At 37.1% G+C, this 22,085-nt stretch overlaps 4 protein-coding genes and 1 long non-coding RNA gene across 7 annotated transcripts; 2 read left to right on the forward strand and 3 right to left on the reverse strand.

Moving 5' to 3' along the window:
• Positions 1–1,931: 1,931 nt before the first annotated feature.
• Positions 1,932–4,346, reverse strand: LOC137725504 (small ribosomal subunit protein uS2y). The gene is made up of 5 exons (XM_068464217.2): positions 4,043–4,346; positions 3,240–3,502; positions 2,866–3,063; positions 2,496–2,709; positions 1,932–2,287 (listed from the first exon to the last, which is right to left on the reverse strand). Exons 1-5 carry the CDS (start codon positions 4,185–4,187, stop codon positions 2,190–2,192), a joined length of 918 nt encoding a protein of 305 aa, XP_068320318.2. The 5' UTR covers positions 4,188–4,346; the 3' UTR covers positions 1,932–2,189.
• A 1,089-nt stretch (positions 4,347–5,435) lies between these two features.
• LOC137725480 (E3 ubiquitin-protein ligase CHIP) lies at positions 5,436–8,550 on the reverse strand. The gene is made up of 8 exons (XM_068464183.2): positions 8,213–8,550; positions 8,014–8,081; positions 7,862–7,925; positions 7,058–7,129; positions 6,306–6,439; positions 6,082–6,193; positions 5,895–6,005; positions 5,436–5,794 (listed from the first exon to the last, which is right to left on the reverse strand). Exons 1-8 carry the CDS (start codon positions 8,315–8,317, stop codon positions 5,672–5,674), a joined length of 789 nt encoding a protein of 262 aa, XP_068320284.2. The 5' UTR covers positions 8,318–8,550; the 3' UTR covers positions 5,436–5,671.
• Positions 8,551–10,275: 1,725 nt separating this feature from the next.
• Positions 10,276–11,017, forward strand: LOC148696806 (uncharacterized). Its single transcript, XR_015962746.1, has 2 exons — positions 10,276–10,522; positions 10,769–11,017. It is a non-coding gene; the product is annotated as an uncharacterized LOC148696806 (long non-coding RNA).
• A 905-nt stretch (positions 11,018–11,922) lies between these two features.
• On the reverse strand, positions 11,923–16,822 carry LOC137726992 (adenylylsulfatase HINT3-like). 3 transcript variants are annotated; one of them, XM_088694435.1, is made up of 8 exons: positions 16,495–16,803; positions 16,353–16,408; positions 15,907–15,954; positions 13,291–13,348; positions 12,964–13,030; positions 12,711–12,766; positions 12,439–12,492; positions 11,923–12,346 (listed from the first exon to the last, which is right to left on the reverse strand). In XM_088694435.1, the coding sequence occupies exons 1-8, from the start codon at positions 16,696–16,698 to the stop codon at positions 12,215–12,217; spliced, it is 675 nt and encodes a 224-aa protein (XP_088550561.1). In that variant the 5' UTR covers positions 16,699–16,803; the 3' UTR covers positions 11,923–12,214. The 3 variants fall into 3 exon arrangements, with proteins under 3 accessions (XP_088550561.1, XP_068322046.2, XP_088550562.1); XM_068465945.2 differs by lacking the exon at positions 15,907–15,954 and having other exon boundaries at positions 16,495–16,798; XM_088694436.1 differs by lacking the exons at positions 11,923–12,346; positions 12,439–12,492; positions 12,711–12,766 and adding an exon at positions 12,499–12,668 and having other exon boundaries at positions 13,287–13,348; positions 16,495–16,822.
• A 1,826-nt stretch (positions 16,823–18,648) lies between these two features.
• LOC137725479 (serine/threonine-protein kinase OXI1) lies at positions 18,649–20,206 on the forward strand. The gene is made up of 2 exons (XM_068464182.2): positions 18,649–19,087; positions 19,182–20,206. The coding sequence occupies exons 1-2, from the start codon at positions 18,696–18,698 to the stop codon at positions 20,122–20,124; spliced, it is 1,335 nt and encodes a 444-aa protein (XP_068320283.2). The 5' UTR covers positions 18,649–18,695; the 3' UTR covers positions 20,125–20,206.
• Positions 20,207–22,085: the final 1,879 nt, after the last annotated feature.

Here is a 22,085-nt window from a genome sequence, read left to right on the forward strand (position 1 = left end):
AGTCTCTAGAAAAAACTACTTTAAGTGTGTCTAAGATATAAAGCTCCACCTCATTGCAAAGAGTCTTAGGGTCACCATTGAAGCTGAGATGGATAACTTGGTTGGCAAAGCTGACAAAGCAACCACTATGATCTTCATACAAAGGCATGTGCATGACGCACTGCAGACCGAGTACCTCGCTAAAAAGGATCCAAGACGTTTATGACTCCTTTGGAAGAGCGCTTTGATCATCGAAGGGATATCTTATTGCCTGAACATGACTGGCAGTATTTACATTTTCAAGACTTTAAATTTGTGAATACAATTCTAAAGTTTGTCGAATCCAATCACTTTTCAAGTTCAGTAAAAAGAACTTGACTGAACAAGATCTCCTGAGGAAAACCTATTCAACTTTTCATGTCATCAATATTGTCTTGCAACAACAATATAAGGCACACAAATTTTTGAAATTTTAGGATTTGGTCTCTTTCTTACTACATCCTGAAAAAAAAAAATCAGTTGTTGATGAAACATCAAGAAGTTAGATCTACTAGCTCAACCGCTATGCTTGAAGCACATGCGAACATGAATCGAGGCCAAAACCGACGCCATAAGTGTGGAAGGCACGACAAGGGCTCCAACCCTTTTATTATTGGACTCCCTCATCTTAAGAAAGAAGAGTATTATCTGGATGAAGTGACCTGGAATGTTGCAATGGCTGATGAAAATTGCTTGGGCATGGTAGCACAAACAGATGATGTTGTTCCATTTGTAATGCCATTTATTGATAAGAAAATTACAAAACCACGAAAGAGAGGAGAAAGATAGACTTGAAGAGACGCGCCAAAAGATAGGAGTAATTCTAAATGTAGAGATTCGAGATTTTAAGGGTTAAAAGAGAGGAGTTGATGTTGTTCCATTTGTCATGTCATGAATCGATTATTATAATGGTCGAGATTTAGTGAAATGCAAGTAAATGCACAAAAACTAAATGTAGAGACTCGAGATTCCAAGAGTTAAATGTTTATCCAAATTTGTTATTTATGATGTGATTTTAATGAAAGGTGAAATCTGATTAGATAAAATAAATCACGGTAAATAAGTCAGTGTCAAATGTTACTCGGAATTTGTTTAGAGTAATACTCACGTAAAGCAAATCAGAGTAGAAAACCGTTTGTATTATAATACTACTCGTTTGCCAATCCCCTCCAACTTTGAACTCCAGCACAGAATATTACAAGAGTTTTAGGTGTAATTGTATGAAGGTATTTAGGTTTATTTAAGTGCCATTTGATTTGACTTGACTTAGAGATATTACAAGAGTTTTAGGTGTAATTGTATGAAGGTATTTAGGTTTATTTAAGGGACAAGGATTATCTGTCCTCCTACTTTCGATGCCCTTCCGTGATCTTCTGTTTTGTGTTGTCACAGTTAAGCCACGTCAATATTTTATATTATTTTTTTTATAGAGATAATAAGAGAAAAATAAATAGTAATATAAAATGTTAACGTGACTTAACCATGATGACACAAACAGGAGAGTATAGGAGAGCATCGGAAGTGGGAGGGCAGACAATCCTTGTCCTTATTTAAGTGCCATTTGATTTGACTTGACTTAGAGGTATGTGTGACGCTCTTTTGGCTCACCTTAAGTTTTTTGCTAAAAATTTTGCACCGAGGATCACGTCGATAATGTACACACCTAGTCTGTTGTATTTCTCTTAGACATTTTCGTGTATTTTTGTAAGGAATATTGATAGTCGATCATTTTTGTGACATTTTTCGAAATTAGTAAAGAAATATTGATAGTCCATGGTAGGTCTGTTTTACAAAGACGCAGTTATAGTTCATGATATTCTTGTTTGTGTTTAGATAATTTGTGCTATTCTATGTTCATAATAAAACATCCTTTCCAATTTAAAATAAAATAAAATAAAAGGGACTTCTGGCTATAAACATAAAAACTCACATTTGATTGATTATTAAAGATGTAATTCTTTTGGTAAATTACGATAAATTAATAAAAAGAAATCATTCAAGGATAACACTGTCTAGACCACAAAGAGTAACTCAAATCTAAACTCAACGGCTTCAAAAACGATCCATTTTTTCGAAATGGTATCATAATCCTTTTACAAAATCCCAAAAGAGAGAAGAAAATCTAGCCGACTACAGATTCAACGACATTGTGACGAGCACCCTTCAGAATTTCATAATTCCCAGCCACTAGGAGGAGGAACAACACCTTCCACCGCGGAAGCAGGGATTTGTGTTGGAGGAATCGAATCCCACTCTCCCCCTACTGCGCCTGCACTCAAACATAAACGAGATAGGGAAGAAACAAATTTGTGTCAGAATAGGTACATGATTGAGAAAACAGATGCATACTTGATAACATGTAATGTGATTAAGCATAAATGTTTCCAACAGCCTGTAGAATCCAAGAAGGATATTACAATCAAAATGTGATGATTCTACCACAAAATTTACAACACTAAAAAGTTGACAAGTGAAACCTGGTTCTGCGGTCCAGCCAACAACAGGAGCTGCCGGGACACTTGTAGTGGCATCTGTTGGCCAAGGAGCATCAGAAACTTGGGTAGGCCACTGATCAGCCCCGCCAATAACAGGTGCAACATAATCTGCAGTTCCATAATCTGGGATTTGAGGAACATCTTCATCTTCCTTTTCCTTGGCCTCCTCAGGGTCTCTATAGAAGAAAAGATCAACCTGCAAAAAGAAATTTTGGACGATGATTAAAAGTTTACGGACTATATCTTAACAGAGCCCTCAGGTAACTTACAAATAAGGCCGAAAAGCCAAAGCATATAGTTTCAAATTCAAAGGAAACATTATAATTTTTTACTAGTGGTGTTCTGGGCTTACCATGACATCCCACTTATGCCCAGGAAGGAGAGAACCACGCATCTGTAAAACCATCCTTGCTAGGAGCCAGAAAAGACATCCGATGCTGTGTTTACCCTTGTTATTGGCAGGGATGCCAATATCAACATAACGCATAGGGGAATCAGTATCGCAGAAAGCAATGGTTGGTATGTTTCCCAAAGCAGCCTCCTTAATTGGCTGCAGGCACATAACGACTATCAGAACACGCTAAGAAAAACAAGCAGATCAAAATTGGGAAATAACTAAGAGAATTATATATAACATATACACAAGCCCTGAATAAAAACATCAACTTAAATATGGCAACAAAGAAGGAACATACAATGCCACTAGAAATAGAATATGATCATCACCTGAGCGTCAGTTCGTGGGTCAGTCAGAATGAGGAGACGGGGCTCATTGAACGACGTCTGGAGCTGATTTGTGAAAGTACCTGGCGTGTGTCTTCCAGCAATAGCATTAGCGCCAGTGTGTTGAGCGAATTTCAGGACAGCCCTCTGACCATAGGGCCTTGCTGATTGTACAATGATATCCTTGGGATTCTCAATCGCAACAATCACCCTGGCAGCCATCTGAAGCTTGTCCCAAGTTTTTCCAAGATTGATAATGTAAATCCCTAAGAACAACCAAAACTAATCACTAAAATGCCAATTCGTTAACTGAAAGCTAGTCCTGAAACGAATCAACAGCTAACGAAACAATACGACGAACAATAACACAGATTAGCACAATATTGCGCTCCACAACCGCATACTAATGCGCTTCACAACATCTTTATCACACACATGACAAATTATAGAGCTTCTTGCACGGACAGTCCCGAGACAAAATCAATTGATATTAAAACCATCTAATTTTCTAAACCCAAGTAAATTGAACCAAATGAATCAGTTCAGATAGTCACAAATGTATATTAATTCGAAAGAAAAATTACAGAAACAAAATGCACCTCAAAAAACAAATAACCCTAGAGCTAAATTATCCAAATAACAGATCTGGCAAAACAAATATAGATTGCCCATCATTTCAAATACAAACAAAATAAAAAAAGTCTGATAAATATGCATTTTCCCAGCATCGATACAATTGCAAAAGCAGAAATAAAAACTAAAAATCAGAACTATATCTGAAAAAATGGAAAGAGATGAGAGTGTACCATCATTGCGGCGCTTGAAGACGTATCTTTCCATCTGGAAATCACAGTTTTTGGTACCGAGGTGGACTTCGGCGGCCAACATCATCTGGATGTCAGCCTCCTTCTGAGAGAGCTGACGCGGAGCCGCGGCGGTGTTGGTCGCCATGGTTGCGGTCGACCGAGAGAGATGAGGTCTCTGAAAACCCTAGAGTCCCGGCGGGAGGTTTTGTGAGCGAGAGAGAGAGTGAACGAGGATGTGAACAGTTTTTTCTTTTTTCGGGATTACTGTGGGCCGAGTTTGTTCGCATTATATATGGGAGAGTGCAAGCGAAAACCCTACGAAAATTAAAATGTTTTCAACGAGATGTAATTTTTTTTTAAATAATAAAAAATTATTAAAAAAAAAAAAAAAAAAAAAAAAAAAAACAACTTTACTCTAATTTACAGTAATAGGATCAAGTGACCTAATTCGCAGGCGAAATCACAAATGTGAACCTTGTTTTTGCTTCGAAAAATCATTTCAATTAACAACAGTGGCATTGTATAAAAAAAAAATAGAGCAACTACACAATTGCAAGAGTGGAGCTCTGGTACTAAAGCTATATCCCCCGAGCCAAGTGGAGCATGCATGAAGGAGTCAAATGCTTCTTCTATTCTTTTCCTTAGCGCAACTGGGTCATCCTGGACTTCACCAGAGACCTCGTCCATGAAGTAAATCATCACACCTACGATCCAACCAATTGGGAAAGAATCAATATTACTGTGATTCATACAATTTTATTACATTCCGTCCATCTCTTGTTACAAATATATGTAAAAATATTCATTAACTGATTTAAAATTAATTAAAAAACATATAATAATAAAATAAAGGCTTGCTAGAGGGTGGGTAATAGGATTCTATCTTAATCCTCTTTGTGAAGATCCCATGGATCAGTGCATAATATCATTCTTCAGTCATCTTGTGGCTAAAAATTATTTTGAATTTTTTATTTAAAAATGAACACAAACAAATACTTAACGAAAGTTGGCTGCACAATATACGATGAACGACTAAGATGAATTGACTCCTAAAATCCTCACAAAGAGGATCCGGAGATAATCCTCATCCCGTTTCCTTTTAAGTGATTTGGAGGATTTGCGTATTGAGCTCACTGCCTCCTAACAATCACAGGATGAACAGATCTAAATGAAAAACAGGTGGATCACAGTTTAGTTGAGAAAACAGACAGAAAACTTTGGAGCGAAAATTCTACAATGCATCAATGGGTTGCATATACATTGTGATGTGAGATCATTTAGACCATCAGATATAACGGTCCGATTTAAAACATTCAAATCGAGCCCGGCATTTGAACGTATACATGGATATGAAGCGGAAACACTTGTTTTGAGGACCCAAAGAGAGACCGAATTAGTAAACCACAACAATGTTAAGTAGGACGAATCTACACCGGCACTGAGTGCAGAACTGGTTTTCATTGTAATCTATATACATTTTCTGAAAGGATGGGACCTTCAATATGATTCTAGGGCACATCACCAAATATCAAAAACACAAAGAGGACACTGCAGTCTGCCACAGGTAGTTCGGTACATGTTTTAACACAATTATCGACTCTATAAGTTTCCGATAAAATTCAACCTTCACTATGCTCTGTAGGCCCAACCATGCTCTTGTAAATATGCTTGAACTGCTTCTTTTATGGCAAAGTTTGATATTAGCTCTGATTGATCAAGCGGCTCTCGAGTGATTGGATCGAACTTGCCAACCTGGTATATAGTGCCAAAAAAAGGCCAGAGATCAATGTGATTATATACACCAGTGCAGAGAAGGCATTTGTATTAGTAGATGAAATATGACAACATATACCTTCTCAAGATGGTGAAGGATCACTGATCTCTCATATGTAGCCCCACTTGGAGTAATCACAGGATCACGAAATATGTCAAGCGTGATTTTGCAACATAGGTAATCCGGCACCTGAAGTTTTTTTAACAATGTCACAACAAAAGTAACTGTGAATGGAAGACAAAGAAAACCAAAACCATGTACTGACCTCACTAGGCGTGTCAGCTTCTGCAGCTTTCTCGAACACTCTTCCTAACGCCTCTAACTGTTTCTTTTGACAAGAGTCATGTTTCTTTTTGAGAGCAGTCTCACAAGCTTCTCTGAGACATGAAACAAGTTTTATGAACCAGCTCCCTTTAAACGAACATCAACAGTTTTTCAATATTGAAAACATTTTCAGACATCATACACCTGAACCCAAGGAAGACATACTTCAAATTTTGCAATTCCCATGAACGTTTGCTCGATGTCTCCTCCCACTCCATGTACTTTGCTTTTGAAAGCTCCTGCCAGATCTCCTCTACCATATAATCATTCAGATTGGCACCCCTCCCAAGATCCAAAGCCTGTACAGGAAGTTCAAACAAACTTCAGTAGAATTCAAATATTTTATCCACGTCGTAAGCAACTATATCCAACAAACAGGTTTTAAAAGCAGTATGAACACTATGAAATAATAGTTTGAAAGGACTATGAAATAATAAAAGTATTATGATCAAATCAGGCAGGATATTATACAGTATTAGTGCCATTTGACTGCTTAAGCTTCTGTGATACACCTGATTTCCCCACTGTTTTCAAATTACATCATATACAAGCATGTCGAGCAAGGCCTTCTAAGCAAGTGGTGAATATCAATTGCATCATTGTGATGCAACTATAATACAGCCTCTCATAACCCTCTTTGTTCTATGAGATTATGCAACTTTCAAAATAAGATCAAAAAAAGCCATAATCTTTCTAAAGTATCCTCAGTTGTATTTTCTTTTTCTTTTTTTTTTCTGAATGGGTTATACAACTTTCATAATTTCACTAGATATAAGTAGTTTTTAGCAGAAATTTTGTGAGTTTGATTGACCTCCAATTTGTTCTTCTATCGTAATCATAAACTGAAAAGCAGCATACTAAGAGATGTTTTCTCAATGTTCATGATAAGAGAAAGCTAGACAGAAAGCACTCCTTACCCTCTCCAGTGCCTTAACTCCCTCGCCATACTCTTGCTTCTGTAGTAAAGCAAGCCCCAATATATAGTTACCCTGTCACACATAAAATTTTCAATGAACTATGCGGCAACATGATGATTCTAGAAAAAAGGAAAATGGCCAGACGACAATGGGTTAATGTGCAAGACTCGGAGAAGTGTACAGGGAAACATACAAGATATGCAACATTACCATACAAACTTCCACCCATCCAATACTTGTTTAAAAGTGTAATGTACAGAATATCCACTTGCAACCAAGCGAAAAATGACAAGAAAGCACAGGTTCTCAGAAGTCAGATCATAATCTCAAACAGAAAAGTCAAGAGCACAAAGCACATAGAAGGAACCCACTTTCAAGCTATCATCTAGGTGAAAATTCATATTATGCATCTGGGTGCCAACAAAACTGGTATTAAACGTCTTTTGCCACTTGAATGTGCTCAAATTGTATAAATAGCATCCAACTCATAAACTGATGGCTTGTTAGAAAAGGTAACAAACGGACAAAGTCCTCGTGCGTGTAATGTAGGCCAACGATTTCTGACCCGACCTCCATGCGTTAAAATGCTGACATTCAATTTATCACAATTCAACAGTGAATACAACCCCCTGCAGCACCACGACAACATCTCGAGCCGATACACAAAAGGATATATCAATATGCCAAAATCTCACTCTTCCAAACATCTCACCGCTCTATTTTCATGTCACAGATAACATCGTAGAAACACATTTATAGAAAGAAAAAAAGAACAAAATCAAAACCAAAACATAAGAATTTTACCTTAACTGAGTTATGATCAAGCTGAATAGCTCTCCGAGAATCCTCTTCGACTTTCGTCCAATCACTGCATTACTCAAAACCCATTAATGAAATCCAACAAACAAAAAGGAAAACGAAAATTGAAACTAGAGAGAGGGGGTGATCATACATACTTACGCTTGAGATGGCACAGAGCGCGATTCGTAAAATAAACAGGAACATTAGGGCACAGAGTGATTGCCTTCAAAACCCAAATGCCAAAAAACAACACCACAAAATCATCAATCACAAAGATCAAACCTTTACCATTTAAATTTTCCACACAGGCAAAGTACACGAGGGCAACGAATTGCAGAAACAAAACAACAATACCTCAGTATACGCATCGATGGCGGCCGCGAATCGCTCTTTCTTGAAGCAGGTGTTGCCGTCCTTCTTGAGTTTCTCCGCCGTCGACGATGCGGGACTCGGCGCCATATCCGTCTTCTGCTTCCTTTCCCCAAATTGATTGTTTCCTATGGCGTTTTCTGCGGATGCGGGCGTCCAAAAATCGATGTTTAAGCGGTGGAGAGAGGAGGAGTAGGAGGTGGTGGGCGAAAGCGAAAGGGTGAGGGAAATAAAAAGGAAAGCGCGAAATGGAGGAGACGAAGACGAAGAGAGAGGCAAAGGCAAACCCTCAAAAGGGAGTACGTTTCCCACTGGGGGGTTTGAGAATTGAGAGGACAAAGACTTGTGACATTTTTTTTTTTTTTTTTTTTTAAGATTAATGTTAAAAAGATTAAATTTTAAAATAAAATTTGTAAATTAAATGATATGTTATTAATAGAAATGAATATGTTTATCAACGTTTAAGTAATAAACTAATCATCAACTTTCATGTCTTTTAGTTTTCAAAATTTTGTCTACAAATGTAATCTTCCTAGCATCACTTTTTTTAATTCTAGTTATACTGATTTTGTATATTACATTTGTAAATTTTGTGATATGTCACTATTAAAAAATAAATACATTAATTGATATTTAAGTAATAATTTAATGAAATACATTAGCGCTATAATAATATAATTTTAAGCATCTCACAAGTATATTATAAAAAATTTAAAATGCAAAAGTGAAAACTTTAGGCTGACAATAGTAATTTCCTCCCAAAATATGGTTTAAACTTTAAACGGATTATTGAACTAGCAATTACACTAACATTAGAATATTGACTTTTGGATTTGGGCCTTCCCCTGTAAGTTTCAATTTTAATTGGAAGTTGTCCCTTTTTGTTAATTTTGATTATTTATTTATTTAATCTATTTTTCATTGGTGACTTTTACTGTTTTTTTTTTAATTTTTTTATTGAAAACAATATTATCTACACTAAGAAGAAGGGAGTGGGCTTAGCCTCACAATGGACTAACAATAAGATGATTTAAATTCGCTTTTGACAAAAATCAAACCTAAGACCTCCCACTTATAATTTTAAAATTGCCATTCACAGTGTGAATGGCCAAATATGGATCCTCACCGGATACTCTTTGTGAGGATTTCGAAGATCCGTGAATCATGTCTATTCATTGTACATAGCGCTGTCAAAAATCATTTTAAATATTTTTATTTAAAATTAAACACAAACAGTACTTGATAAAAACTAATCGTATGTTATACGATAAACGAATACGATTTATCGATCTCTAGTATTCTCACCAAAAGAATCCACAAAGAATCATATTGGTGAATGGCCAATGCCTTACTCTCTCATAATTTTACCCAATTTTCAACACCCTTTGGATTATGAAAGTCGGTCAATGGGATTGATCCCAAAAGATGGGACGTCAATGGGAAATTGATTTATTGGTCATTATTCACAACATTTACTTAAAAGTCATCTCAAATTCGACTCAACTATAAAGAATATTGCTCTAATAAACTTGACTAAGTCCAACAATATTATGAATGTCATAGTTTTAATTGTGTCATTGTTGGGGCAATGTAAATGTGTCAATTGTCAAATAATACTAAAAATAAACTCTTAATCACGCAAGTTACATGCTCCTAAACAAATCTTCGTAAATATCGTTTCGTGGAAAACAAAACTACTTTGTCCCAAACCAAATTCCAACTTGGAAAGTTTTGACACTACACTTTCCTTCTATTTAGTTTTGGATAATGTTTGCATTCTTCTTTTGGGGATGAACTCATTTTCCCACTTGCGAATGACGTATCGTTACCATTGAAATTTCATAATCAAAATTGTTCAATGTCTTAATTTTCATTTGAAGATCAAAAAATTCATTTGAACTAGAGATCACTTAACCATTTAAATATATCAAATAAATCAACGGTTCATCATAAATATGCTACTTGGTACTTACACCTAGACCTAGCCTTTTTCACCTGACCCATTAACCCGACCCGATCTGATCCGACCCGTTAAAATTAGTCTTCTGGTGAGTGATAAACGGGTCGGGTGGTTAACGGGTCAACCCGTCAAATAACGGGTCATTTTGGGTAAACCCACGAAACCCGTTAAGACCCGTTATTGAGGATTTTTGTGTAATTTCAATAGTCCTAATAGAAAACCCTCAGCTCCCTCACAACTCTCTCTCTCGCACCATAGCACGGCGTTGCTCTCTGAGACTGAAAGATTGCTCATCGCTATGCTCCTTCCCTTCCGACTCCACCACTCTCTCTTTGGTAAGCTCCGATTCCCTTCCACCTCTTCTTTCATTTCGATTACTTTTCGTTGTTTTTACTTGAGCTTGATTTTAGGTGGTTTCTTCAAAACAACTTCGAATTAATTCAGAATTAGTTGATTTGTGTTTGATAATTTCAACTGCGATTGTGCTTTGGATAATGGGTTTTGCTTTTTGTTCATGGGTTTTGTGCTTTGGATAATTTCAACTGCGATTAGGTCTCTGCATTATGTCTAAAAAATCGCAGGACATAGGATGCTGTTATTTTTGGATTTTGGCAGACTCAAGCTCAAGGAAATCTTCGATGATGCTCACAAACGGGGCTGTAATTTTTTTTTATTTGAAAAGATTCGATAGCTTTCATTCATGGGAAATCAAATACATTGCATGCTGTAATTGATTTGGATGAAATGTAAAACTTTAAAAAAAAATAAAAAATAAAAAAAGGTTAACAGGTTGAAACAAGTCGGGTTCAACCAGACCTAAACCCAGTAAACCCGACCCGTTTACATGTCTACTTACACCGTTAATTTATTTGATACATTTAGGTAACTAAACGATTTCTTATTCAAATGATTTTTTTGTATGGATGATCTTCAAATGAAGATTAAGAGATTACATCGTTCTTATAATGAAAATCCTATGGTAAAGATGCGTCGCAAATGGGGGAATGAGCTCGTCCATCCAAGGGGGAAGTATTATCCTTTAGTTCTACCTTTCAACTTCCAATGAGTAAAAGGAAGGGAAACACATGTAGTTTATGGTTTAATTGGAAGGCCAACAAGGGTGGATTGAGTTAGTAATGATATTTTCTTTGCTAGACCAAGACCTAAGTTCGAGTTTCATTGCCGGCAATTCTTCTTGGTGGGCGGTCTGTAAAAAACTAAAGAAGAGGGCTATGGCGCCTTCTGTGAGTTATCAAAAAGGTTGTGGTATGCCCTGATCCTAGAATGAAGAAGGATCCCTCCCCCAACTTTTTGTTACACAAAAAAAGAAGATATATTTGGCGAGACACCCTAAAATAATATAGAGTAGGATCAATTAACTCTCTTTAATCCATTGTTAAAATTCAGTATCTTCTAAAACAAAATGTATTCTTTCATAGGAATGAAAATATCGCTTATCTAACAAGTAGTACTACACTATAGTGGTATTTATCTTCACTTGTAAGTAAGATGTCTCATATCCAACTCACATAGATGACAATGACGTATTATATTTGTGTTGAGTTCAATACCTTATTGTTTGTATAAAAGAAAATATCACCAACAAAAAAATATCGCGTCTCTACTTACTCGACTATACACAAAAATCTCAACTCCCTAAAACCTTGTTTGTATTAAGGAATAATTCATGCAAGTAAAACACAATTTAATGCATACTAATAGACAAACCACAATGTTAATGCACAAGAAATTGGATTGGAACTTGGAAATACAGACCAGGCAAATGTTAGATTGAAGTTAGGGGACATATATTGAGCGACGTAGAAGCAAGTTTCACAAGAGGAAGGATTTAAGTTTGCCGTATCATTATGCAACGCTAATTGCTAATTAATTGAGATTACGCTTTTGTTTCCTGATTTTTACGCGTGATGCATACTCCACATACTAAACGTTTAGAAGAACTAAAGTATGTATATTGCACATAATTGTACAGTGAAAATTACGTCGTGATCGGATGAAATATGCACCTAGTTTTCGGTAAGACCAGATCCTTCACCTTTGCTGTTTTTGGAGTTTTCTGATAACGACAATTGCTCTCGAACACGATCTGCAAGTCGAGATGCTTCCCGATCTAAGTTCAGGGGCCGCCTCCGCAAACCCTACGGAGTTCATGTATGCATATATCAAGCTTATATCCTCAAGACTCTACAACTTTCACATATAAGGAGGCAAAAATGTGAATGGTACATACCTCAGAAGCCCAGAGGCTATCAAGGGCCTTGCGCGGTATTATGTGAATATGAGTCTGAAATTGCCATGTTACATAGCAAGATTAGCAAAAGCTTATCACATTCCTCAAGTTAAACAACGGGGATCGGATGAAATATGCATCTGGTTCGCCTTGCTCAGTCGCAATGCGATTTACAGATTTTCAATGGAGGATGCATCGTTTCAATTGTATCTGCTGCTATGAAGTATAAGCTGAACCAAAAGAAAATCAAAAGGGAAATTACGACGACTCACATGAAATATAACTTGGCCTGCAGCTGTACCGTTGTTAACCAACAAGTTGAACGAATCTGCGTTAAGTGTGTAAAATAGTAAAGCTTAGGTAGGTATGACCGAATATATGCAATTGAAAACAAGGATGTCAATGAAAATATCATTGAAGTATAAGGGCCATTTCAGCACATCCTAATTGCTAATTGAGTACTTAACCTGAGAACAAAAAGAAAATACAATAGGGGGACACCGGAAAATGAATTCGAACACGTACCAGAACCAGTGGCTTTCATGATTGCGCTGCTGATAAAGGGCACTTTTGAACACATTGCAGCTACCACCTGCAGACTCATGAAACATTACAACGTTACACAACAAATAAAGAAGCGCACGCATATTATTTGCAGAAAAAATTACACTATAACCAAGCAACTTGTCGGAGATACGTAAAGAAAATTACAGTCCAACGAATCAATAATGTGCTCACCACCCTTCTACCACTTCTATCTTTTACACATACTCAATGTTGCCATATACGCATCAAGAAATTCATCCCATCATTTCATCTAATGCATAACATATGAAAGAGAGATGTACTTACATCCGGAGGTGTGGCTTTCAACGAAGAAAAATGCGATTTGGGGATAACCAGAGAATGCCTGCGCGAGCAAAAGTACGGAACTTTAGCAAGTGGAAACGAAAACATGGTTAAAAGTAGGGCTGGGCAAACGGGCCCTGGACCCCGCGGTTAGGGGCGGGTCCAAGTGAATCGGGGCGGGTACGGGGCGGGTCCTATTTTAAAAAATCTGAAACGGGGCGGGGCGGGGCGGATCCATGTTATTTGCGGGGCGGGGCGGGTCGTAATTGCTGAGGAAACGGGTCCCCGACCCGAACCGTAAGATTTGATCTGATCCGTTGATTAAAACCACGTCTCAAGATTTAATCTGATCCGCACGATCGCACTCAAGTCTCAAGAGTCTCTCAGATCAGACTCTCAGACAGTCACTCTCCCACCCAGACCCAGAGACTTCTCCCACAGTCGACACTCGAGTCTCGACAGTTCCCTTCCCCCACTCCCCAAATCTCCTCTCCTCTCTACTCTCTCGTCTCAGAGTCAGACTCAGACCTCGATCGCTCCCATCTTTTTCCATCGATTCTCCACCCCTACTGACTCGACTCGACTCGACTCCTTGAGACTCATAGTGAGTCAGTGACTGTCGACCTCGACTGTGTCTGTCGACATTACATCAATCCTCCCCAATCGCGAGTTCCGACCACCACCACACGGTCGACACCAACCTCGTCGTCGAGAACACTACCATCATCCTGCAAATTCCTAGGTAATTTATGAATTAGGGTTTCTGATTTGGGAATTTAGGGTTTTTGGGGCTATGATTGCATAAGCTTTTCGATTGATTATATGGACTGCTGCGATTTGATTACTAGCAGAAACTTGTTTATTTTATTGGTTTTGAATTTTATGGATCTGCTTATAGATTGTAGATTTTAAGTTGTTTGGTTAAATTTGCAGAAATTTAAGTTGTTTGGTTAAATTTGCAGAAATTTATAGATTGTAGATTTTAAGTTGTTTGGTTTTGAATTTTATGGATCTGCTTTTCAATTGTGCATTTTTCTTAGCTATGAGAATGGGCTGTGATATGGATAACACACGATTTTGTTTTTTAGTGGAATGAATGAAGAAATGCATGCAATATTTTCTTTCTTCTTCATTCGACAGATTGACAAGTTAATTTTGATCTTTTTTTTTATTTATTATTATTTTTTTTAATATCAGGCTTACTATTTTCTTCCTCTCGCTTTGATTTGAAACAGTGGGATAATTCTGAAGATCGGCCAGCTCTTGTTGCTTTGGGGTTTGCAGCTATAGTAGGTTTATGGACATCAACGAATTTGATTACAGTAATTTTCTTATCTCTCTGTTCTTTTCAGTTCTTGAAAGGAATGAAAAGTGTTGTTGCAATAGTTGATACGAGCTTGTATGTACTAATACGAGCTTATAATCATATTTTAGTTGTTACTTTCTTTGTTTTTATATGTAATGATCTTGTACTTCGCAATAGAGAAAGCTATCCCATTTAGACAGTATATATTGTGTATGTCACATGACGAGTTTGAAATCTCTTGTAATCTTACTAGATTTTCATGTTACTTGTTAGAGGTGATTGTGATTACATTTAACTTCCTGTATTAGATGGCTTTGCAATGCTCATGAAGGGCATTTCTAATCCCTCTTATCTTACATTTTGTGATTCATTCCTTGATAACTTGACCTCAATTCCTTTGGACTTCGAAGTCCCTTACCCAAACAGAACCTAAAAGTAGGATTTTGTACCCTTCTTTTAAAACAAGGTGGTAGGTCCTCTTCTTTTATTCTGATGAGATCTTGAATTTGATTGTTAATATTATGTTAAGGATTTAGGAGTTAATCTTACAAAGTATATAGTTTGATCATACTTTAAGATGTGTCCGTTCTGCTTCTTAAAAAAAGTACATAATTGATCAATTTTGTTCTTAAGTAATTTGGTAAAGAGTGTATGGTATACATTGTTAACCGAGACATACAGATTCAAACTTTGTGAAGTTTAAATTCATCTCTTCTCACTAAAGGGTATGGAATTATTTACTAGACCATTTTCTGATGCCTTTGGGATGGTATACTTGAGAAATCAAATTCAAAGTTTCTGTGCAGTTTTGTGCAGATTGCAATCTGTGCAGTTTGCAATCTGTGCAAATCTGTGCAGTTCGCAATCTGTGCAGTTTTGTGCAGATTGCAATCTGTGCAGTTTTGTGCAGCAGTTTTGTGCAGATTGCAATCTGTGCAGTTTTGTGCAGCAGTTTTGTGCAGATTGCAATCTGTGCACTTTTTTGTGCAGATTGCAATCTGTGCAGTTTGCAATCTGTATTCTGTACAATTTTTTTTTTTTTTTTCAAACAACCAAAAAAAAAAAAAAAAAAAGGGACCCGTGGACCCGGCCCGAACCGGCCCGTTTCAACCGGGCCGGGTAATGTCCAGTTCTTATATTAGAAAATGTAATCCCCAGCCCGGCCCGTCCCGTTCTCTTTGAACCTAGGTCCGGTCCGGTCCCTTCAAAATTGGGCCCGGCCCGGCCCGTGCCCAGCCCTAGTTAAAAGAAGTTCATATAAAGATGATATAGTTGCATTCTTTCTTTCTTACTTTTATGCACTGTTTACTTACAATACAAAGGAAACGTCGGCAAAATTGACACAAACACTTGCATTTCTACTGTACAGAATTAAAGGCATCCATTAATGTTGCCCTGCTGATCTACAAATGGTAGAGAAACGCTAATGGGACTCTAAAAGTGTGACTCACTATTGACTCTCCGCCACTTCATGTTTTTGGCACAATGTTTTGTAATATTGAAAAGAAAATTGTGCTAAAAACATGAGGCCGCAGAAACCGTACACAGAAATTGTGCCAAACACATGAGGTCGCAAAGACCGTACACCAAAGTTCGAATCCAACTCCCCGTAAATTAAAGCAATTTAGAATATCGTTTTGCAAAACAAATTGAATGAACTCATTCAAATTTACCACAACAGCACAAAGAAAAAGAGAAAAGCTAGAAATTGAGAAAATAAATATTTGAAAAATTAAATATTGGATTAATGATACCTTACCCACTACTCAGAGGATTCGTATCCAATATGCACAAGCAAACATCATCTTCGTAGAGCTGCAAAGTACAGAATTTCACAAATAATTAAATGGAATATTCATAAATAACTAAATAAAATGCAGTTTAACTAGAAAAATAGAAACCTTGAAAGCGGGTGACTCGCCGCGAATAATTTTACAGAAAACGCAGCCGTTTTGGCTATTCCCCTCGTCGGAGCCACTGGGCCACTGCTTACTGTTCAAACAGGAATGGCAATTGGACCTAGAAACGGGAGCTAATCGGGTCGTACCCGGAACCAAACCGGGTCGGATATGGGAGCAGATAATGGCGAGCCTTCGGGCCTCCATTTTTCAAGCAGAAGCAGTGCTAGTTGCGCTCTCCATGTTTGCAAAACGTTTCGGAAACTTGGGAAGACAGAGAAACCAAAATAATTATATATTTTTTAAAATAAATTAAAGGGGTCATGTTTGTCGCTTATCCTAAGAGATAACGTTACCGTCCTTAACATTTGCATAAAATCGGTTGAAACAAGGGTGATATTTTCAAATTCAAGCTAATAAAATTGAAATTAGTTTCTTTTATGAGAAATTGTATTTTAGTTTTTGTTTTTCTATTGGGAAATTGTAATTTAACTAGATTTTTTATACAATAATATTCTAGTCTACAGGAGATTTGGCTAGATTATACAATAGAGAGCAATTCATTGCAGAAGAGCATGACATTCACTTGCCTCCAATTGGACACAAGTGGAGGATGCGAAGGTCTTACTGCTCATGGGAGCCGTCGATTAAACAGTCGCTCATCGCTTAACTGGCGTTGCAGTCCATGAGAATCATACTCGGTCGTGGTTCGAGGAACCACCAGACGTGATTGGTTTGTTGGAGGATTCTTTGGGGGTAGGGAGGTAGCTTTGGTTGCGACTGTTGTAACTCCTATTGAATAAAATTCCATCGTTGTTCCAAAACAAAAACATCAAATTTAATATAAATATACTAGGTTTTCGTAATTTATGTGAGTCAAGCCTGTTATTTTTGAAGAGTACTACCAAAAAATTGTAATATTACTTGAATCAAGCATGTAAAATCATGTGTATTTAAAATTTTGGATAAATAGAAAGACCAAAAAAATAAAAATAAACTTTAGGTTGGGTTTAGTACCGAGGATTGGTACGAGTGTCCATATTTTGAACCGGAAAAGACCCATAAGAGATGGATCCCAAAGTTTGAAGCTCAAACCAAACCTAAGACCGAAGCAGAAAACCCCATCAGCAACCAAAATTCAATTCACCCATTTATTATGTGGTATGTTTGATTCAAACACACCTTCAACTTTCAACTGCATTCCCCCCTTGAGGTCATTGGCCATACAAAAACTTCCATCTCATTGCATCATAACATTGTTACGTGTCATGGTATAATATATTTTAGTTCTGAAATATCTTATAAATTTGAATTTTTTATCATTAAACCATCGATTAAAGACCTAATGATCAAGATATAAATGTCAAACACATCATCAACAATATATATGATACAAATTATTGTAAAATTTTTATTTACGAATAATATTTTTGACTTTTAAATTTGTTATTTGTCTCATCAATCGTCATATCATGAAGTAATTCAACATCACATGATAATTTTTGCAAATTATGCTATATGACCTAACGTCTCCCAACTAACTAATGAGAACTTTCGTTTTAACATATGGTAATAGTCAAGTAAGCGCAATAAATAAAATTTTCCGCTCACCGCCGGATTTGAACCAAAACATTCCCTGCACCGCACGCCTTCTAGAATCAAGTGATCTCACGTAAGCACGTGAATCACATTCACTTTCCCCCACTTTCTTGCTTTCCAAATTAACAGCCAAATTAAAAATTAAAAATCTCCCAAACAATGGAATCAGTGATGACGTCGTTCTCTGCAACAACCAGGCAAATTGCCTGCGCTTCGAACCAACGCGTGATCACGCCACGTCAGCACACACCAGCCACGTGGCTGCACCAGTCACACCAATCATGGAAGAGGATTCAGTCTGAATCTATCCCATCAAAGGCATATGATCAAGTCATTCGGACCGTTCAATTTTGATCCAACGGTTACAAATAAAAGGTCTTCTAAAAATTATAATAATTTTAACCATTAGATCAAAATTCAACGATTCAGATCACTTGATCTTGAAGTTTTGATGGAAGAGATCCAGACTGGATCCTCTTCCACCAACAACACCGTGCAATGTGTGGGCCCCCACCTTTTGAATTGAACCCTTCCTCACTAAGACTTGTATAAATTTCGGTATCTGGCTCTCTGCACAGCTGCCAACGGAAACAGAGATTTCAACCATGGACGATCAGAACGACGGCGTCGTGGTTCCCAGCTTGGATTTCCGGCGGCTGAGTGTGATCTCGGCGCTGGGCAGAGGAGCCAAGGGCGTGGTATTTCTGGTGAAGGGAGAAGAAACGGCGGCGGAGGGGCTAATGGCCTTGAAGGTAATTTCCAAGGACTTAATCGAGCGGAGGAGTAAAGACGCGAAGAGCGACGGCAGCGAGTACCGTAGAGTCAGCTTCGAGCAGCAAGTAATACGTCGTTTCGAGCATCCACTCTTGCCTAAGTTGCATGGCGTTCTCGACACTGAGAAGTTCGTCGGCTACGCCATTGAATACTGCCCCGGCCGCGATCTCAATTGCCTCAGGAAACGACAGAGCGAGCGGATGTTCTCCGATGAGGTTATCAGGTAAAGTAAATGTCAAAATATCTCAAGTTAATGTATTAAATTCTGTTTGGCTTCCGAGAAAATTAAAATTCTGATTTTCCTTTTGGTTTGTCAGATTTTACGCGGCGGAATTGGTTCTGGTATTGGATTATCTGCACGGATTAGGAGTTGTTTACAGAGATTTGAAGCCGGAGAACATCATGATCCAAGAAAATGGTCACATTATGCTCGTGGATTTCGATCTCTCCACCGAGCTCTCCCCCCTAAAGACTCCTCCTCGATCAGCTCAATCGACTCCGATGAAATCAAAATCCGTAGCTAAATCGAACCCGGTGCACAAGAAGCGGCGCTCGCCGTTCCACCGCTTCTGTAACTCTGGGATTTCGCCCGACGACACGGTGGCGCAGCCTGAAGCTGGCGTCGTCAACTTGGAAAACTCCGAGAAGTCCAACTCGTTCGTTGGGACGGAGGAGTACGTGGCGCCCGAAATCGTATCGGGCCAGGGACACGATTTCGGCGTCGATTGGTGGTCCCTCGGGATTCTTCTTTACGAAATGCTGTATGGTACCACGCCGTTCAAGGGGATCAACAGAAAAGAGACGTTTTATCGGATACTGACAAAAGCTCCAGAACTGACAGGCGAAACGACGGCGTTGAGGGACCTGATAAAAAAGTTGCTTGAGAAGGATCCGAAGCAGAGAATCGGGTCGGGGAAAATCAAGGGCCACGATTTCTTTAAGGGGGTGGAGTGGGATTCGGTTTTGCGACTGTCGAGGCCGCCGTACATCCCCGATATTGCGACGGCGGAGGGTACGGAGGGAATAAAAAAGAAAATCGATGTGGAGACGGTGGTGAAGGGAATATTCGGAGGAGAAGGTGGTGGTGGTGGTGGTGGGGAGGAGGAGAATAAAGGCGAGGATAATGAGGAGAATAACAAAAATAGGAATAATAATAATGAGAAGGGAGGGAATGAGGAGGAGAGAGTAAATAAAAGGGTGTGGGCGGAAGGACTGAATAACAATCCCACCCAAGGTGGTGATGCATTTTTGGGTTTCTAACTATTCTTTTATTTCTTTATTTCTGTATTTAGATACTGTAATTAAGTTATTAAACCTTAATTTAACGAATAATTATTTGATATTTTCCCAGTTGTATTTGTTTTGGTACAATGGGTTTTTGGTAGGATATCAAAGACTCAAAAAAGTACTACAAAGATATACTAATCATGTCACTTAATACAGTAGTCTAGTGTTATTCATTTTCAGAGAATTCTTAGATTTGATTATCGAGTGAATTTGAACTAGCTTAGGCCACCCTCACCCTATAGATAATATTGTTTGTTCAAAAAATAAAAAGACTAACCATAAGATAAGGCCTTATTGGACAACTGTAAGCTTAGGCCTCATAGAGTACTTGGAAGATATATAGCCGAGTATTACAAAAAGTAGTCTAACCATAAGCTTAGGCCTCTCGTAGTGATAAAGTAATTGGAAGTATATTACAAAAGTAGTCTTAACCATAAGATTAAGCCTTATAAGATAAACGGTTCTCGTAATGATAAAGTAATCGAAAGATAAGAACAAATTATGATTTAAACCCAAAGTAATTTTTCTTTAAAATGTCCGTTAAATGCAGGTAAGAACTTATTGTGCACCTTCTTGTTCCTCGTATCTACACTCTCTATATAATTTATATAGGGGTTTTTGAATTTTAATCCTTCAAGAAGATTATAATTTTAAAAAAAAATGGTGTTAGATTGATTATTGATTTTAGACCCTTAATGTGTACTTAATTCAAATTCATATTATATTTTTGTTTTTATATTTAATAGAATTTTTTTTTTTTGTCAAAGTTTTTATATTTAATAGATAACTTATTTAATGTTATTACATTAAATTTTAAATTTATTATTATACAATTTCATTTAACTTTCTTCAATTAGTGTACCTAAACGTCCATATCATAATATATTTTACTAAATTAGTGTACCGAAATGCCTGTACTTAAATATATTATAGTGAATTAGTGACAGATAAGAAAATATGTAAAAACATAAGTGTACCAAAATTCCGTACCTAACTATATGATAGTAAACTAGTGTCCCGAAATGTTGGTACCTAAATATATTATACTAAACTAGTGTATTGAAATATCCGTACCTAAACATATTATACTAACCCATTGTATTGAAATGTTCGTACCTAAATAGATTTTTATGAATTAGTGGCAGATAAGAAAATATGCAAAAACATAAGTGTACCGAAAAATTTCTACGAAAATATTTTCTTATATAAGATGCCTACCATAATGAGAATTAAAATTTATAATATTTTCATAAAATTTAAATTCATAAAATTATAAATAAAAAAAAAGAAACATTGAATACATATGCTGGCATTAAATAGAGTCTACAGACTAAAATTAATTTTTAATCTTGTATAAGACATTTTTCTAAATTTCATCTTATTTAAGAATTAAAATCTAGTTTTCTAATTTATATAAGGTTCGACTCAGCAGGTATCTCACTCAGATAACATTGAGCTCAATGAGGTTTGATTCATTTTTTAATCTTCCTGCTGCGTTTGACAGACCTTTAAAATATTGAAGTAACCAACTGCTGCAATAATGAAAGTTTGATGAGAAGGAAGAGACAATTGTTTTGGTATAGGAATCTTTGGATGACCCGAAATCAAAGATGCCGCAGTTTTTGTTTATAATAATCTTTGTTTTTGAAAGACCGCAGCCCAACATATGGTTGTAAACTGTTCAAACGAAAAATAAACACGCTTTAACTCTGAGATTTGAAATTATAATCTTGCTACCTTTTCTTTATCATATAAGACCTGATCAGACTGCAAAGACACACAGTTGCTTTGTCAACTTGGTTCAAAGTTTTGAGAGGATCAGAAGATCATCATCTGCTTGAGTACATAATTCGATTACCACGGAACTATCTTCTGATTACCTTATTACAACGAGAATCGTTTATCCTATTAGGTCACAAGATTACTATGAGTTT

Source organism: Pyrus communis, chromosome 5 (assembly GCF_041283825.1).
Source record: "Pyrus communis isolate YQ-2024b chromosome 5, ASM4128382v1, whole genome shotgun sequence".
Classification (NCBI taxonomy): domain Eukaryota; kingdom Viridiplantae; phylum Streptophyta; class Magnoliopsida; order Rosales; family Rosaceae; genus Pyrus; species Pyrus communis.